The 12,460-nt window shown below is 58.3% G+C and overlaps 1 protein-coding gene across 4 annotated transcripts; it reads right to left on the bottom strand.

Annotated features, from left to right (window-relative positions):
- Positions 1 to 1,834: 1,834 nt before the first annotated feature.
- On the bottom strand, positions 1,835 to 8,126 carry RHEBL1 (RHEB like 1). 4 transcript variants are annotated; one of them, XM_038378505.2, is made up of 8 exons: positions 7,840 to 8,126; positions 6,673 to 6,744; positions 5,227 to 5,294; positions 4,665 to 4,747; positions 4,017 to 4,073; positions 3,627 to 3,674; positions 3,336 to 3,420; positions 1,835 to 2,883 (listed from the first exon to the last, which is right to left on the bottom strand). In XM_038378505.2, exons 1-8 carry the CDS (start codon positions 7,970 to 7,972, stop codon positions 2,794 to 2,796), a joined length of 636 nt encoding a protein of 211 aa, XP_038234433.1. In that variant the 5' UTR covers positions 7,973 to 8,126; the 3' UTR covers positions 1,835 to 2,793. The 4 variants fall into 4 exon arrangements, with proteins under 4 accessions (XP_038234433.1, XP_043362382.1, XP_038234431.1 ...); XM_038378503.2 differs by having other exon boundaries at positions 2,014 to 2,883; positions 3,336 to 3,450; positions 7,840 to 8,070; XM_043506447.1 differs by lacking the exon at positions 4,017 to 4,073 and having other exon boundaries at positions 2,007 to 2,883; positions 7,840 to 8,018.
- Positions 8,127 to 12,460: the final 4,334 nt, after the last annotated feature.

Genomic DNA, 12,460 nt, shown 5'->3' on the forward strand with positions numbered 1-12,460 from the left:
GCTGTTTTACTTTTTAAAATACAGACGTGTTCACCGCAGCTCAGAAGGGCAGAGCTCTTCCCAGGCAGGAATGAGTTACACCTCCCTGTGCTGTGGGAGACGGGGACTTGCCCGATCCAACAAGAAAGGAAACTGAGGCACACAGTGTGGGAGTGATGCCCGCAGGAGCCAGGTATAGAACCCTGCTGCCGCCATCAGATCCCAGTGCCCTGGGACATTCACCCGGGGAGCCTCCCGATGCCGATTCCCAGAGGGCCCCTTGCTCACAGCAGCCAAACCCTACCACGGCCATCAGCAGTTTAGTTCCAGCCAGAACACAAACAGCAGCTCTGGGGGGGCAGGAGAGGCTTCACCCCCGTCCCCCCAACACCAGTCCAGCATCTGCTCCTATTGCCCTAGGCTGGTCCCTCTCCCTGTAGAGGGCAGCCGTGCACTGGCTGTAGGCCTCTTTGCTTCCAATAATCTCACACCAGGTTGAGACATTTCAGTCCATATTCTTTATGAAAATATGCTTAGACGATGGATCTGACATAAGTGAGATGTACTCTAGGCCAGATAGCCCATGTGAGGTATCAGTGGCAAGGTTCTGATTTACTGCATGCGATCATCCAGTGTGTGTGTCTGTATCATTTCTGTAGCTAAAGTTAGGAACGTTAACTATGTACCTGGGTTACTTTGGGCATCACCCCCACCTAGCCCTTCCGGTACAACAATGGAGGAGCCAGACAGGGCTAATGGGCTATTAACAGAGACAATGGACGGTGAAAGAGCTCAGTCTTCCTGTGGACCCTTCAGGCAGCCTCCACGCCATGGCTGCCACAACCCTGCAGAGACATGGGTGTGAGGCACCTGAGACTGGACCCACCCCTCAGACTGCCAGTGTACACTAATAGCCTGGCTCAGCAAGACAGGGGGGCAACCAGTCACACAGATTTCCCAGGCAGGGGCCCTCCGTTACTGCCTCTTTGCTCACAACGGGATCAGGGTAATTAGCTATGGAGATGTGCAGTGCTTGGACCACCACTAAGGGATTGTCCCCTCCGCAGGAACTGTCTACCCTCCCTCCCCACTCCTCCTCTGCACCCCTTCAACACCTCTCAGTTCCTGGCAATGGGATCCACCCCCATGCACCCTGCCCAGAGCCTGGCCCTCTCTGGGCTGGGGCAGGCCCCTCCCCACACATTTATGGGGCTAGTTAACCTAGGAACAGTCCAGGCAATTGCTTTCACCTTTTGAACCTTTATTTCCTAGTTCCTGTTCCCCTACCCCCATCTCCCAGCGCACCACACAAGTGGGGGGGGTTTCTGTGCAGCCAGCAGGGCACTGTCTACACCAGCATCTGCAACCCACAGAGCCAGAGACCCTCGAGCCCCCCTCACAAAGAGTCACAGCAAAAAGCAACCAGGATGAACGGGGCCAATCCTGTGAGACCCAGAGCTGGTGTCGCTGTCCAGCCCCTCTTTAGCAGTGCAGAGACTAGGTGCCCCCCACAGCAAAGGCTCTGCTTGCTCCTTTGCAGCTTGCCCCAGCCCTGCGGGAGAACCAAGCCTTCCCTTCATGCTTCAGACAAGCTGAGGCAGAGCAGGGGGTCCTAGGACACCTGGGTTCCAACCTAGGCAGCGTGTTCCCCAGCAGGTCACTTACTCCTTCTAACTCAGCTTCCCCCAAACCAGAAATAATTCTGACCTACCCCTCTCAGGGCTGGCTCAGTTCTTCCAAAACACTAAGATCTGCTGACAGGGCTACGTGCATGCAGAGTGTTAATCCAGGCCCAGTGAATGTTGACTCTGAAACCTAATGATAACACCATTTCGTTGCTCATCTTTTTTGCAGCTGCTCTGAGATGGTGGGTGACAAACACCACCAATTATTCCCCCTCCCCTGCCTACTCTAAGGTTTTAATATACAGCACCCCGGTCTCAGAGTGCTGCCCAGCTTCGGCAGATGCTCCCCATTCTCTCTCTCAGACCTTGAGCACAAAGACTCCAGGAAATTCGTTTTGCATATGAAACAAAGTTTAATTGATCCAGCCAACCCCACCCCCAGCTCCCACCCATGAGTGCTGCCCTTCCAACAGGGCTTGGGGAAGAAACTCCCACACCAGAAAAGAATCCACATTAACATTCCCTTTGCCGCCCAAAATTCACAACAGTTTCTTGGTTTTAAGGAGAACTAAGGCAACAGATGGTGAGGCAGGAGGGTGGGTGGAATCCTGGCCAGATCAGGGTTCGGCTGCCGCCGGCACAGCCGAATGGAGACCAGACCGGGTCTTGGAAGGGCTGGAAAACTGATTCCAGTGCCAGCAGCGGTAGGAAAAAAAAAAGAAAAAAAAAGGGGAGTCCCAGTCTGCCCCGGAGGCCCAGCCAAGGGGAACTGAGCCCATGCTGGGGACTGGGGCAGAGACTGCTGTAAACATGTGGGTGCAGGCTTAGACATCGGCTATAAATATCCAAAGCCCCCCCCCAAAAAACATAAATACATTTGGTAAGAAGAGCCTCTTCTATAAACGCAGAGTGCCCGATACACACAGATTGCTTCCAGGCTGGGAATGTGCAAACACAGGCCCTGCCCCCCAGGGAGACCCGGCGGGGCCAGGCAGAGAGGTACAGTGTGGTTGTGGGTTACCCGTAACAACGCCAGGCCAGGTGGCTCTGGTGGTGTCTAGCCCTGGATTCCACCAGTCCCGGGGCTGCAAGGAAACTTCTAGGTAGAGGCGGGGAGGTGGCCACCCTCCCTGCCCCTGTCCCCGCCCCCCAGTGCCGCCTCCGACGAGGAAGCTTGAGGCAACAGCGCTCACATCAGGAGGCAGCTGCGCTCGGTGCCGTAGGAGTTGTCCACCCGGTCGATCTCCTCTATGATCTTGGTGAAGATTCCCCGGGTCATCTGCGGGGACGGAGCCGGGGAGGGGTGCTTGAGAGACAGCCGGGAGGGCTAGGATGGGATAATTGGGGCACCCCCTTGGGGGAGTCCTGAAGGAATCCACCCGCCCAGTGCTTCGCATGGGGCTCTCGGTCCCCAGCATCTGCTGCCCCCCCCGCCCCCCCCGGAGCGCCTCTATTTTGGCAGCAGCTGCAGAGCTACACCAGGCTGCGCTACCAGGGAATCCAGTCACTCCTGTCTCTGCACTGCATGGACCTTACCCCTCTGTGCAGCCCCCTCCCCGCCCCACAACCCCTCAGCTCTGTTGGAAGGGGCAGATTCTCCCCCCACCTCTCAAGTCTGGAGATACCAGGAGATGCTGCAGAGACGGGCTGTAGGCTCCCGGGGCAATTCAGCATCTCACTCCCCCCTGCGCCACTGAGAGAATCAGGACCACGAGCTGAAATATACCAGACCTGGTTCTCTTTGGCCGACGACTCCAGGAACACAGCCCCCCAGGAATCCGCCAGCCTCTTGCCCTCGTCTGTCTTCACCTCCCGACTAGAGACATGACAGGGGGTTGAATGGGAGCTGGATGAGGAGCGAAGATCCCTTAGACCAGAGCTGCCCACCCCACAGAAACGCGACCGCGTGAGCAGAGGGAGGGGCAGCGGGCTGGAGCTCAGAAGGGAGCTCTAGGGAGGTGGGATGCAGGGAGGAATGGGTGACAGACCACCGGGCCTCGCAACACCAGAGCCACTTCTTACCTCTCCAAGGAGAGGTCGGCCTTGTTCCCGACCAGCACCACCGGCATCCTGCAGAGGGAGGAAAGGTCAGAAGAGCAGAGTGAGCTGGTGGCATCTGGCCACCTCCGGCCCCCGCCTCCCCAACTCCATTGGGCCATGGCCCATGCACACCCAGCAGGCCAGGTGTCCAGCCCTGCCTGGGGAGGCCCCCCAAGGCCACGGCCCGTTCAGTCAAAGGGCCCAGTTAGCATCCACAGCCTCGGTAGGTTGAGATGCAGGCACACGCCCCATTTGGAATCCAACGGCTGGGGATAGAGTAGATCCATCCAGTGCAGCTGCAGACCCAGCCTCTCCCCGAGAGCCCCCTTGTTGGGACAGACCGGGCCCCTGACAGGGGTGGGGAACTCTTACCGGGTTTTCCCTCTGCTTTCGTACAGCCTGTTGTGAAGGGTCTTAACCACCTGGAAGCTGCAGAGGGGAGATGGGGAGCGGTCTCTAAGGAGAAGCCAGGGAGCAGCAGCCGCGCTGCTCCGCCACCATGCGTGGCCCAGAATGGCCAAGCAACCCTGATGACAGGATCCGGGGCCAACACCGGGGCTGGGCAGGTTCTGCTCCAAGAAGTGACTGCCAACCTGGCCCCTCTGCACTCTGCCTATCCCCGGGTGGAGCCAGGGTGGGCCCAATCGCCCTCAGAGCTGGCTGGATCGCAGCCTGGAGCTGGCCGAGCCGGGCCTAGGATCACTGTCATCGATTAGCCTGGCCAGCAGCTCCACCACAACTGGGGGGCACAACCCTGGGGGGGGAGCCCAGCCGCTGTACTGCTGGTGATGACACATGAGCCTGGAAGGCCCCCTCCAGACCCGCTACCCCAGAGGCAGTTTGCTGGGACAGTTGGGAGAACAGCCCCCACTCTGATCCGGAGTCATGGCCCAGGACACAGGGCTGATTGCAGTGTGGGGGCTCACTAAGCTCCCAGCCCCACCGCAGGGCACATCCCCTCCCCCGCGCTGGAGCCAAGCCCCTGCCCCGCCCCCCCGGGGGGGGAGGGAAAGCCCTCACCTTCTGAGTGAGGTGACCGAATAGACCAGCAGGTATCCGTGGATCCCGATGCTGAAGGAGGGGGGCAGGATGGTGTACTCGTCCTGGTGAGCCCGGGCACAGCGTTGGGTGAGAAAAAACACAGACAAGATCGCCTCCCCCCTTCATTACGGGACCCCACCCCACTGAGACACAGGCGCCCAGCCCAGGTGCAGCAGAATCGAGTCAGGCCAGCAGGCAGATGGGAGATCCCCAGCAGGTGTTTCACGAGTGCCCCCTCCTGCCCCAGCACCATGCTAAGGGACAGCGTTGCTGCTGGAGATTCATTCCTTTGTGAATGAACCTTTCACAACAGGGAGGGGGAAGGGCCTGACCAAATCCCCCCCTCCCTAAACTCCCTCTAATCATCAGACATGATTTCCCCCTTCCTGACCTAAACTACTGCCTTGATAGGTGATGGGTTCCACCCCAGAGACGGCTGCATCACATATCAGTTTTGGGGGTGGAAAGGGAAGACCCATTAAGACAAGGCACCAAGGGGAAAGGCTATAGCTAGTCCCTCCTGGCTGCCCCAAGGCCTTACCTGCCCTGCAGTATCCACTAGCTGGAGGTGAAATTCATCCTTTCCCACCATCAGCATTTTGTTGTAGGCTAGAGGGAATCAACGGCGCACGAGTCAGTTATGGGGTGTGGCCCGCCACACTTAGCCCCACGGCTCCCTGCTGCCCTCTGGTGGCTGGTTTACGAGTCCACTACTGCCCCACAGCAAACAGGCCTGGTCCTTTGGACTTGGATGTCCCCTCCCGCCCCAGGGTTCCGGGTGCTGAAGGAGACGAGGCCCCTGGAGCTGCAGGGAAGACATTGGAAGCTTCTGCACCCAACCCAGGAGCTCAGCTGAAATCAGCTCCCATTGGCCACGGCCTCCGGTCCTGCCCAGCCAGCTCCACGCAACAGAACCAGAGCCAAGCCCGGAGACATTTGAGCTGAAGGGACCCCAGAGGCTCTGGCAGCTCCCCCCTCCTCATGGATGTTCAGTCGATGATGGATTTGAGCCCAAAGCCTGATGCAGCCCCAGACCCGGGGTGGGCCAGGGAGGCTCCGTGGTAAGCTAAGGACCGGAGCAGGACTGGGCGTTTGATGCCCCCTGTGACTCGAGCGTGTCCAGCAGGTCTCCTGTGATTACACACACAGGACTAGCTGCATACTTAACAGCCAGAGGAATCGCTGTGTTTCCTGACAACAGGCAAGCCTGAGTAAAGGGCCACCCAACCGCCTCACTTTTGGCGGGGCTGAGGTCTTCTGAAAAGCAGGAAGGGGCTGGAAACAGCCCAGGGCAGGAAGGAGGGAGGGGTCACGATAAAAGCAAAAGGAAACATCCCCCTCCTCCCCCCCACGCACAGCACGTGGCCTTTCAGCTTAAAGGCCCCTTGTCTTTTTATTTTGAGCTGGATTCTCGCCCTGGGTCGAGATCTATTCGAGTGAAACCCCAAGCAGAGCTCAAGTGGTTTCCATTCATACTAGGCAAAAGAAACTAACCGATCGCTTTAGGGAGCCGGGGACAGAGTCCTGATGGATACCTGGCCCCGGGCTCCTCCCTGCCCCCCGCAGAAGGCTCTGGATTCCAGGCAGGGAAGCCACCTTCTCCCCACATTCCCTCCCCAACGGCTGGCGTCCTGGCTGGTGTTTGTTTTAACACATGTGCGAGTTGTAGCATGGACACCGGACATTCCTAGTCCCATCCAAGAACAGCAACACATGGATCTTGTAGCCTGGTCGAGCGGATCAGTTCTGCCCCTGACTCTGCCACATCACTTTGCCAAGTCTCCTCCCATCCCGTCCTTTTTCAGTGCCCCCCCACCCCATCTTTAAACAATGGGGCGGGGGAACTCCACAGCACCTCCAATGGAGACTGGTTTTGGTGAGGCCTCTAGACACTAGGGGGATAAATAACGTGTGAAGACAACTACAATCCCCAAGGTAGAGATGCCCACTACGGATTTAATCAGGCCTCCAAGGGCCCTGCACTCACTGCTTTCCACTGTAGGGTCGTAGCACTCCAGGAATTCCCCATCAACGAACTGATGAGCCAGGGAAGTTTTACCTGGAGGGAAGAGATTTGAAACCTCGTTGTTGTGAATGCCGCAAGTCTCTTAATGTACGTCTACACTGCAGTCAGACACCTGGAGATGGTCCATGCCCGCTGACTAGGGCCAAGAAGCTATTTAATTGCAGTGTGAACCAGGGTCTAGAGCCCAGGGCTCCAGCCTGAGCCCAAACAGCTGCACCACAACTAAACAAGCCCCTTTGCCCGAGTCAGCCCAGCACGGGCCAGCCACCTGGGTGTCTGACTGCAGCGAGGACATACCCTTAAAGACTGCTTTGTCCGCTGCTACGAGCCACCCACAGAGACAGCCGGGCGAGGCCTGCCAAGTTCACAACCCTGTCCAGGTTCACAGGGGATGTCCAAATGCGCGCCCAGGCCAACGGCAGCCTTTCTGCTGTGGTGCGGGGATCAGCCCCACGGGTGGGTGTTTTTAGACAACAGCTGATCAGAGGGATTCGAACCCACCTGCCCAGACCCCATTCTGCCATGGCCCCTCAGGGGAGTGGAGGGAAAACGTCACACACACACACACACACCCCTGCGTGGGCAGACCCCCTGGCTGGACACCCGCACACACAAACACCTGAAAGTGATAAATGAGATCTAAGGAAACGAGTCTGACTCCAGGTCATTTGCTCCCTCCCCTCCCCTGCCATGTGGCTCAATGGCAAACTGACCCCGCATGACCTTTCCCCGCAGCCCCTCTGGGGTCGGAGCTGGGGGGGGGGTCCAGCAGAGACACACGGGGCTGCACACCCCAGAACGTGGCCATAACCCCCCCGCCCTGGGGCGCGCCTGGGGGCAGGTGGGAAGGACCCCCCCGCAGAAGCTGCGGGGCAGCTCGAAGCGTGCGGCAGCTGGGCCGGGAAGCAACAGGAAACCCGCAGCGCAGCCGGGCCCGTCCCCTCCTCACAGGAGCCGCGCCCCCCCAGCAGACCCCCACCTGCTCAGTGCAGAGCCCCCAGTGCATCACCCCTCCCCATGCCCCAGACCCCCCCGCCCCAGACCCCGCATGCACTCTGCGCCCCACCCCGCCGGCTCCGTGCACCCTCCCCCCGCTCCTGCAGGGGAGCCCCGCCCCGCCGCACTCACCCACGGAGCGGTACCCCAGGATCACCACCTTCCGGTAGCGCACCAGCGGCATGGCCCGCGCTGATGACACCCGCGCCGCTGAGCCCGGGGGCGGCAGGACGAAGGAGAAAGACGCGGGCGGGCCCGACAACATGAGCGATAAGAGCCCGCCCGGGCGGGGCCGGCCACCGCAACCACAACACCCGGCTTCCCACGTGCCCACAACACTGCGAAAGCCGCCGCTGCTATTGGCTGGCGGCCCGGTCGGAGGGGCGGAGCCTCCCCCGAGGAGGGCGGGGAGGGGGAGGGCGCATGCGCCCTGATAGGGCAGGCTCCATTCATTAAAACGGAGGCGTGGAAGCTGAACCACGTGGTTTTACACACACACACAGGCACTGAGCACGTGCGGGGAGGGCTGTTTCCACAGCCTGACTCCCCCACCGGAATTGACCCCCCCACTTCCAGAGCTGCTTCCACACCCTAACTGCCCCCCACGCCCTACTGTGCATCTGCCCCCTTCTGCTTCCCCCCCCCGGCTCTGGTCCCCCTCTCTGCCCCACAGGGACCAACCTCCTCGTAGTCCTGTCACCTTGTCGTCCCCCCCACAATTCCACCTCTGCCCCCCCGCCCCACTTCTGCACCCAAAACCTTGGCATAGCCAGACTGGCTCAGACCAATGGTCCATCCACCCAGCGTCCTGTCTGCCCACAGCAGGTGCTGGGTGCCCCAGAGGGAGTGAACAGAACAGGGCAATTATGGAGTGATCCACCCCCTGTCGCCCATTCCCAGCTTCCGGCAGTCAGAGGTGTAGGGACACTCAGAGCATCGGGCAAGGTTCCCTGCCCATCTCGGCTTATAGTCATTGATGGCCCCGTCCTCCATGAACTGATCTCCATATTTTTATACTTTTGGCCCTCACACCATCCCCTGGCAAGCAGTTCCACCGGTGACTGTGCGCTGTGTGAAGCAGAACTTCCTTTTGTTTGTTTTAAACCTGCTGCCCGTTAATTTCATCGGGTGGCCCCTGCTTCGTGTGTTAGGTGGAGGGGTAAATAACACGTCCCGAGTCACCGTTTCCAAACCAGTCATGATTTTACAGGCCTCCCTCATCTCCCCCCTCAGTCATCACGTTTCCAAGCTGGACGGTCTCAGTCCTTTTCATCTTACCTGAGATGGAAATTGTTCCATTCCCCTAAGCATTTTTGTTGCCCTTCTCAGCACTTCTGTCACTTCTAATATGTCTTCTTTGAGATGGGGCAACCAGCACTGCAGGCAGTATTCAAGCTGTGGGTGTACGAGGGGTTTATATACTATCATTATGGTATTTCCTGTCTTGTTATCTATCCCTCTCCTAACGGTTCCTAACATTCTATTCACCTTTCTGACGGCCGCTGCACACTGAGCAGATGCTTTCAGAGAACTATCCACAGCGACTCCAAGATCTCGTTCCTGAATGCTAACAGCTAATTTAGACCCCATCACTTCATATGGATAATTGTGATTGTGTTTTCTAATGTGCATTACTTCGCATTTATCTACATCAAATTTCATCTGGCATTTTCTTGCCCAGTGACCCAGTTTTGTGAAATCCCCTTTGCAGTCTGCTTTGGGCATAACTAATTATGTATCTGCAAACTTTGCCATTTCACTGTTCACCCCTTTCTCCAGCTCATTTATGAATCTGTCGAACAGCACTGATCCCAGTACCGCTCCATGGGAGACTCGACTATCTCTCTCTGCTGTGAAAACTGGCCATTTATTCCTACCCTTTGTTTCCTATCTTTTAACCAGTTACTGAACCATGAGAGGACCTTCCCTCTTATCCCATGACTGCTTACTTTGCTTAAGAGCCTGTGATGAGGGACCTTATCAGAGATTTCTGAAAGGCCAAGTACACTATATCCACTGGATCACCTTTGTCCACATGTTTGTTGACCTCTTCTCTTCCCAGAGAATTCTAGGAGATTGGTGAGGCATGATTTCCCTTTACAAAAGCCATGTTGACTCTTCCCCAACAAATCATGTTCATCTGTGTGACTGATAACTCTGTTCTTTACCACCGTTTCAAACAATTTGACTGGTACTGGTACCCTGCCAGCTCAATACCCTCTCCCCTTTCTGTAGGTCCCCTGGTCTCCATGCTAATATGATGGGCATGCCTGGCCACAGAGACCATGAACAGCACTCGCAGATATTCTAGGGAGAGGGTGGATTGCCATCTCAATGGGAAGAGACAGCCCCAGTATTCAGGGATTCCCAGCCTAGAGTGGAGTTGGGACTTGCCCATGTTGGGATGGAAACATCCCAAGCTGTTCTGTTACAGTTAGCTGCCCTGAGCCTGGCCTGGGTGGGGGTGTAATAAATTAACTTCCCCTGTAAATAAACCGCACACCAGATAAGACTAGGGGCAGGTGGGAGTCTGTTTTGTTCTTTCCACAGCAGGCAGTTGGGGGGTGGGGTGGGCACGGGGAGGGGGAAATAGGTGGAGGTGGTGGAAGAATTTTGCTTGTAAACAAGTGTAAAGGTCCTGGCTGGAGCATGCCCCTTGGGGCTGGGTCCTTCCTCGGGGAAGTATCTGAGCACATCAGCTCCTGCCGGGCCTGTCTGCAGCAATCAGCCTTGTTTACTGCAAACCCAGCGGGAAGCTTCAGGGCCTGTCTACACTGCAGTTGTCAGCAGGCTTGGGCTGGGGAGGGCTTGGGACAAGGGCCTGTTTAACCTTCCCCCCCACCCCACCCCCGCAGGGTCCCAGAGTCCAGGCTCCAGCCTGAATGTCTTTACCACAATAAAACAGCTCCTTAACCTGAGCTCCACGAGCTTGAGTCAGCTGGCCCGGGCCAGCCGCGGAGGTGTGACTGCAGTGTAGACAGACCCATTGGCACAGTGCTCAGCTGTCCCATCGTCAGGGCGGGTTGGGACAGGGAGGAAAGCATCTGTGGTGGGCTCAGGGTTAGGAAGGGGGGGGTCCTTATCCGGCGTCCCCTTTTAGTCTGTATCCGACTGAAACGTACCTCTCACCTGGGACAGCCACAGCCACCCCACGGCCTAGGGGACAGGGCTGGGGGAGCTCTTGGTCTTGCCCTGTTGTGTAACCGGAGGGGCCCAAGCAGGAAACCAGGGTCTCTCTGCAGCAGGGCAGGGATCCCTGAGGTCTGTGGCACCGGTGTCAGGAGCCTTGAGTGGGCACCGCAGCTCCCAGCCCCAGGGCCCCGCTCTGCCTTTCCCCCGGTGACACACGCTCAGCAGGGGGCCATGCATGCACTACAGGGCAGCAATCCTGGGCTAGGTCCCTGCATGTGTGCTGGTCCCTCATGGCCTCCAGGGCACCCTGACAGCAGGGTGGGGGTAGGGCCTGGAGGGGAGAATCCTGCCCCACCATGCCGGGCCTGGCTCTGTGTGGGGATCCCAGCCACGGAGATTGAACCCGTCTTGCTTCTGCCCCCTTTGCCCCCTTTGGCTCAGCTCCGGGTGCTGGCGGGCCAGGGCCATGCAGGGCCCACTACCTCCAGCTGCCGGCCAGTCTCTTGCATGGTTCTGCTGGGACACTAGGGGGCAGCCCACACCAGCTCAGCCATATCTGTGTCTCCAAATACCTGTACGCCCCCCCAGCCCCCCCACAGGGAACCGGGGGACAGATGGGAGCTGGCCAGAACCCAAACCTGGGAGATGCTGGGGGGAGAATGGACCCTTCCACCTCTGGATCGCCTGCTCGAACCCAGCGCCTGACCATAGCGCTTGGTGTGCGGCCGCTCACGCGGGAGATGAGTCTGGGGAGTTCTCAGCCCAGTTCCCACAGGGCAGCCCCGTCACAGTGACATGAAGGAAGGTCTGGGTTGTGCCAGGCTGACAGCATGGGGGAGGGGCTGAAATGGGCAGGCTGGGGTGTGTGGGGGGGTGATATGGGGAGGGATGAGACTGCAGCAGTGCAGGGGGCTTGGGCAGAACCAGGTGAATGGGGGGCGCTGGGAAAAGGGGAAGATGGGGCAGTGGGGGCAGGAGAGGTTCTGCCTCTCTTATCCCAATTCCTGTACAACTCAGCCTCCCCTGCCCTCCCAGCACTAGCTGGGCCTGTGGGCAATGAAACAGCCTCCCCCCTTAGCAGCCCTGCCTATCTCCTGGGGGATGGCGCTGGGTCATGGGGACAGAGGCCAGAGGGGCTGCTCGCCAGAGGACCAATTCCTCTCATGAGTAAGGCCTTGCTTGGTTTTGGTTGGGGCAGGGGCCAGACAGCAAATGATGGGGAAGGGGGCTGATTATGCAAAGGTGCCCACAGTGATCATGGGGGGGGGTGTCTCAGTGCATGGGGGATGGGATCTGCTAATTCCTGCTGGAATCCTGCCCCCTGGGAGAGGTGTGGGTTGAGATTAAACCTGAATCTGGGTCAATTCCTCCCCCCATATTTTTCTGCATCATTTCCTCAAAGGGGCTCAGTGCAAAAGGTTCAGGTGTTTGGGGTTGGGGGGGGCATTTCCCCTCTGCACACAGTCCCCGGCCCTCCAAATTCAACCCCCCAAGCAGCCCCCTTCTCTCTGGGCCTAGAATCCCACCCCCGTCCACCTTGCTCCCAAGAATCTCCATACTTCATTTTGGCTCAGAAGCCAAAAAGCTCTGGGCTTGGTCCTTTCCGGGTCTCCCAGCAGGA

The sequence above is a fragment of the Dermochelys coriacea genome, chromosome 20 (genome assembly GCF_009764565.3).
Source record: "Dermochelys coriacea isolate rDerCor1 chromosome 20, rDerCor1.pri.v4, whole genome shotgun sequence".
NCBI lineage: Eukaryota > Metazoa > Chordata > Testudines > Dermochelyidae > Dermochelys > Dermochelys coriacea.

Coding starts and splice junctions, on each gene's coding strand:
- RHEBL1 (XM_038378503.2), bottom strand. CDS start 7,972: ATGTTGTCGGGCCCGCCCGCGTCTTTCTCCTTCGTCCTGCCGCCCCCG. Junction 3,451..3,626: donor GCCGACCTCTCCTTGGAGAG/GTAAGAAGTGGC, acceptor CTCCTCATCCAG/CTCCCATTCAACCCCCTGTC. Junction 2,884..3,335: donor CGTCGGCCAAAGAGAACCAG/GTCTGGTATATT, acceptor CCGTCCCCGCAG/ATGACCCGGGGAATCTTCAC.